The 6,114-nt window shown below is 47.3% G+C and overlaps 1 protein-coding gene across 1 annotated transcript in view; it reads left to right on the top strand.

Annotated features, from left to right (window-relative positions):
- The window catches only part of LRRIQ1 (leucine-rich repeats and IQ motif containing 1), a 193,977-nt gene that overhangs the window by 4,943 nt on the left and 182,920 nt on the right, over positions 1-6,114 (top strand). Inside the window, exon 3 of the mRNA XM_014535275.1 lies at positions 1,271-1,382. Within this exon, the coding sequence (XP_014390761.1) occupies positions 1,271-1,382 (112 nt within the window). The remainder of the gene's footprint in view (positions 1-1,270; positions 1,383-6,114) is intronic.

Below are 6,114 nucleotides of genomic sequence, written 5' to 3'. Positions count from 1 at the left end.
TTTTTTCTTTTTTTTTTATTCTGGGCCAGCTTTAGCTCTGAGGCTTGGCTTCAGCTCTTAGGCCTCGGCTGCTGAAAGCAGGTTTCTGGCCTTTGTTTACCTTCTGTATTTGAAACAATGTTGTGGTCCTGCTGGCTGAAGCCAGGCTGTCTGAACGCATGTTTCTGGGGTTTTGTTTAGCTTCTATATTTGTTACAATTTTGCTTAGAGTGCAGCTCAGAGGCCGGCATCAGCAGGCAGGGAACCTGGCTTCCTCAGTCACTGGAGCAAGCAAGCCTCCCTGTTCACGTCAGCTGCCTGGCAGCCGGCCGCCATCTTGGCTGGCAGTTAATTTGCATATCGCCCTGATTAGCCAATGGGAAGGGTAGCGGAGGTACAGCTAATTACCATGTTTCTCTTTTATTAGATAGGATCTTTTAATGTTGACATTATTGCAGGTGTTCACCTTCCCCCTTTCACCCTCCCCTGTTTCCTGCTCCCTTGGGCTTCACCACAGTATTGTCAGTGTCCACAGGGTATGCATATATGTTCTCTAGCTAATCCCTTCACCTTCTTTATCCAGTCACCCTCAACCCCTCCTCTTGGACACCATCCAGTCTGTCCCTCGTATCCAAGCTTCTGGTTCCAATTTGTACATCAGTTTATTTTATTCATTATATTTCCACATATTAGTAAGATAATATGGTATTTGTCTTTCTCTGACTGGATTATATTGCTTAACATAATGCTCTCCAGGTCCATTCATTCTGTCACAAAGGGTAGAAGTTTCTCCTTTTTTAGAGCAACGTAGTATTCCACTGTGTAAGTGTACCACAGATTTTTTATCCACTCATCTACTGATGGGCACTTGGGCTGTTTCCAAGTCTTGGCTATTGTAAATAAGGCTGCTATAACGCTGCTATATTCTTTCTGATTGGTGTTTGGGGATTCTTAGGCTATATTCCCAGAAGTGGGACCACTGGGTAAAAAATCAGTACCATTTTTAATTTTTTGAGGAATCTCCATACTGTTCTCCACAGTGGCTGCATCAGTCTGCATTCCCAACAGCAGTGCATGAGGGTTCCCTTTTCTCCACATCCCCACCAGAGCTTGTTTTTTATTGATTTATTGATAGTAGCCATTCTGAGAGGTGTGAGATGAACTATGCTCTTTATAGCCTTTTACCTCATTTATGCATTTTTTCACATTTTATGTGGAATGAAGGAGGGGATATTTGATACATAGTTTTAATGGACAATTTAATACTTTCTTTCATTATTGAAATTTTCAGGACTTAGTTGAATTACCGGAGTCAGTTCTTCAGTGTATTAACATCATAAAGAATAAGAGTAAAACTGCTGAAGAGCTCATTCTTCAGGACTTAGAAGAAACTGATGTTTTAAGTAAGTACAGTTTTTATCTGCTTGATAGATAAGTTTTTATAAGAATAATTAACCTAAAATGTAGAAAATTAAACTGCTTAAAGTACTTATCTCTTATTTTATGCATATAGTCTCTAATATAATATTTATAGTATATTGGACTGTTCAATTTAGTTCATTTGTTTTTCTTACTAATCTTCCTTATATCTCTAATAAATACTAATCACCAATATTTGTTTAACTAGCCTTAATTAAAACCAAACATTCTATTACTTTACATTAAAGAAAACTAATCATGGGACTGTTTTAAAAGTATCAGTTTATATATCTTTTTGGAGGAAAGTATCCTATCTAATAAAAGAAAAACATGGTAATTAGCGTACGACCGCTACCCTTCCCATTGGCTAATCAGGGCGATATGCAAATTAACTGCCAGCCAAGATGGCGGCCGGCAGGGATTTATTTATCTTCTATAATTGAAACTTTGTAGCCTTGAGCAGGGCCCAGGACTGGCCAGGGCAGGCGGGAAGCTTGGCTTCCTCCATGCCGGGGGCAACCCAAGCCTCCTGCTAGCTCCAGCTCCATGGCCGCCGCCATCTTAGTTGGGCTAATTTGCATACTCACTCCTGATTGGCTGATGGGCGTGGCTTGTGGGTGTAGCGGAGTGGTGGAGTGACAGAGTGATGGTTAATTTGCATCTTTTTCTTTTATTAGTGTAGGTTTTAATGTTGACATTATTGCAGGTTTTCACCTTCCCCCTTTCACCCTCCCCTGTTTCCTGCTCCCTTGGGCTTCACCACAGTATTGTCAGTGTCCACAGGGTATGCATATATGTTCTCTAGCTAATCCCTTCACCTTCTTTATCCAGTCACCCTCAACCCCTCCTCTTGGACACCATCCAGTCTGTCCCTCGTATCCAAGCTTCTGGTTCCAATTTGTACATCAGTTTATTTTATTCATTAGATTCCACATATTAGTAAGATAATATGGTATTTGTCTTTCTCTGACTGGATTATATTGCTTAACATAATGCTCTCCAGGTCCATTCATTCTGTCACAAAGGGTAGAAGTTTCTCCTTTTTTAGAGCAACGTAGTATTCCACTGTGTAAGTGTACCACAGATTTTTTATCTACTCATCTACTGATGGGCACTTGGGCTGTTTCCAAATCTTGGCTATTGTAAATAACGCTGCTATAAACAGGGATGCATATATTCTTTCTGATTGGTGTTTGCGGATTCTTAGGCTATATTCCCAGAAGTGGGATCACTGGGTACAAAATCAGTACCATTTTTAATTTTTTGAGGAATCTCCATAATGTTCTCCACAGTGAGTGCATCAGTCTGCATTCCCAAAAGCAATGCATGAGGGTTCCCTTTTCTCCACATCCTCACCAGAGCTTGTTTTTTATTGATTTATTGATAGTAGCCATTCTGACAGGTGTGAGGTGAACTGTGTTTATCTGTGCTTGTTTTTAGATACTTATAATGAAGAGAAACACAAACTAAAGTCTAAGAAAATCTCCAAGGTATTAGATGCTATGGCTTTACCAAATCATGAAAGCCAAAAACGATTATGGCTTAATTTATTTTAATCACTGAAAGTATCCTATATAATAAAGAGGTAATATGCAAATTAACCCTCATGCCCTCACAATATGGCTGCCTATGACCAGGCCAGAAGGGGGGCTAGTGAGGGACGACCAAACGACTGAACAAGCAGACTGCGTGGGGCGACTAGGCCAGCAGGGGGGTTAGTGAGGGACGACCAAATGACTGAACAGCAGGCTGCATTGGGCAACCAGGCTGGTGGGGGGGCTGTGAGGGGTGACCAGGCTGGTGGTGGTGGGACAGATGGAGGCGCCAAGCTGGTGGGGGGACAGATGGGGGTGACCAGGCCAGCAAGAGGGGCAATTGGGGGTGACCAGGCTGGCAGGTGGCAGTTAGGGGTGACAAGGCCAGCAGAGGGGGGCAGTTGAGGGCGACCAGGCTGGCAGGGTGGGCAGTAAGCAGTAACCAGGCCAGTAGGGGGGTGAAGTTCAGGGCAATTAGGCTGGCATGGGAGCAGTGAGGGGCAACTAGGCTGGCAGGGCGGGAAGTTGGAGGAGACCAGGTCAGCAGGGGTGGCAGTTAGGGGCGACCAGGCCAGCAGAGGGGGGCAGTTGGGGGTGACTAGGCCGGCATGGGGGCAGTAAGGGGTGACCAGGCCGGTGGAGGGGGCAGTTAGGGGCGATTAGGCCAGCACTCAGAGGCAGTGAGAGGTGACCAGGCCGGCAGGGGGGCCAGTTAGGGGCGATCAGGCCGGCATGGCAGTGAGGGGCGATTAGGCCGGCAGTGGGTGAAGTTAGGGGCAACCAGGCAGGGAGGCAGGCGAGCGATTAGGAGCCAGTGGTCCAGGATTCTGAGAGGTATGTCCAGCTGCCGGGATCGGGCCTAAACCGGCAGTTGGACATCCTCCGAGGGGTTCTGGATTGGAGAAGGTGCAGGGTGGGCTGAGGGGGCCCCCCCGCCATGCACAAATTTCGTGCACCGGGTCTCTAGTAATTTAATAAAATATTTAGTTAGAATTAATCATGGCTTTGTTTTTAATGAAAAATTGCAACCATCTAAATGTTCAACAGGAGGTTGGTGTGTTCAATAATACACCCATTAAAAAAGGTATTAGAAAAATATTTAATGACCTAAATATTTATGGTATATTATTTAAATTGTTATAAAATTTAATGTAATTTATGCAAATAATAGTATAAATCATAATGTGGATATTCACAGATACTCATCAACAAATATTACTGTGTGATAATATCTGTTCTAGCCACTGAGAATACAGCAGAGAATAGAATAGGCAAAACTTCTACTCTACTGTTCTAATGTTCCAGTGTGGACAAACAAATAAATAAATATGTAATGTTCCAGTACAGATAAATGCTATGAAAGAAAAACAGCTCTAACCGGTTTGGCTCAGTGAATAGAGCACCAGCCTGTGGACTGAAAGGTCCCAGGTTCGATTCCGGTCAAGGGCATGTACCTTGGTTGCGGGCACATCCCCAGTGGGAGGTGTGTGGGAGGCAGCTGATCAATGTTTCTCTCTCATTGATGTTTCTAACTCTCTGTCCCTCTCCCTTCCTCTCTGTAAAAAATCAATAAAATATATTTTAAAAAAAGAAAAACAAATTCAAAATAAAGTGATAGAGTTTGGAGGTTGCTATTTTAGATAGTGTAGTCAGGGAATGCCCCTCTAGGGAGGTGCTATTTAAGCAATGACTGAGAAGGTAAGCCACATGAATGTGTTAATGAATGAGAAGATGAACCATAAGGATATCGAGAGAACCGGTGTTCCAGAAAGAAGGAATTGTAATTGCCAAGACACCTTGAGTGGGCTTAATATATTTGAAGAACAGTAAGCCTTTGTGATTATATCTAAGAATACTAGGGTCAGATCATATAGGGCTCTTATAAATCATGGTGGACTATTACAATAGTCAGAGATGAGAGTAATCCTATCTAATAATAGACAAACAGGGTAATTGATCGTACCTTCGCTACGCCTCCCATAGGCTGATCAGAGCGATATGCAAATTAACTGCCAACAAAGATGGTGGCTAATTTGCATACTGCAGGCAGGGCATCGCGAACTGCCATCCAGGCCCCCATGTGTGACCTGGGGGTGGGGGCTCAGGCGAGGCGATTGGCATGCTTGCCTTCGCCTGAGCCCCTGCCCACCCGCCGGGGACACAGGGCCCTCTGAGAGAGAGAGAGAGAGAGAGAGAGAGAGAGAGAGACACACACAGAGAGAGAGAGAGAGAGAGAGGTGGAATTTGGCACCCCGCATCCCTCCCTGATCGACCACTGAGATTCCAAGCCAGCAAGGGCTGCCTTCAGGCCGTAGCTCCAGGTCCCTCACCCCCACCCCAAGCCCGAGAGCACAGTGCTGGGCAGGGGCACCCAGGGGTTCGGGAATGCAGCACCAGGGGCCGGCGCAACATGGGGGGGGCTGTGTTTACACCGCCAAGTTCCCCACTTCTGCCCTGGGCCACGCATCCCTCCTCCTTCCCCTCAGAGGCCCAGCTCCTGCCTACATGCTTGCTGGGCAGGCCCAACTGCACCGGGGAGTGAGCCATGGCGATCTGGATGGCCACTTCCTGGGATGGGACAACCGGACCACGGCGATTCATGAGGGCGATGAGGCCCGTGGGGCATGTGCAGCCCTCGGGTGGTGGGGGTGGCCGGCCAAGCCGAGTCTGGCTTCAGTGGGGCCAGTGGGAGCCTGAGGCCACCCCAACCCCCACAGGTCCTGGGCGGACAGTGGCTCAGTGGAGAGTGGTGTCTCCATGCATGGTGCCCAGGGGCGGCTGTGAGCTGCTGCAACCCCACCCCACACTTCAGGGAGGGGGAGAAGGCTTGCAGCCACCAGCACCCTAGGCTGCACCGCCTGTGCCTCAGCCTGCCAGGTTGGCAGGGTCCAGAGCAGGTGAGCTGCTCCCTTCCCCCAGTGGTAGAACAGGGAGGAGAGCGCTGGGTGCAGGGAGGGAACCTCAGCTGGGATCCTCCTGGTGTGGGGAAGGGGCCCAGCCTGGGCCCGGTGGGGAGCTTAGGAAGTCTGGCTAAGCAGGCGCCAGTTCATACCAATTCTTACTCTGCCATCTTCCTCCAGCTCTTCAAGCTATCCCCCCTGCCCCACCTGTCCAGGGCAACGGGCTCTGGGTGACCTCCCTGAGCTCAGACTGTGGACCCAGAGACCTCAAGGAAGAGTGC

Source organism: Myotis brandtii, unplaced genomic scaffold, assembly GCF_000412655.1.
Source record: "Myotis brandtii unplaced genomic scaffold, ASM41265v1 scaffold141, whole genome shotgun sequence".
Taxonomy (NCBI): domain Eukaryota; kingdom Metazoa; phylum Chordata; class Mammalia; order Chiroptera; family Vespertilionidae; genus Myotis; species Myotis brandtii.
The sequence above is the reverse complement of the archived record's forward strand: the minus strand, read 5'-3'. Positions and strand labels throughout refer to the sequence as shown.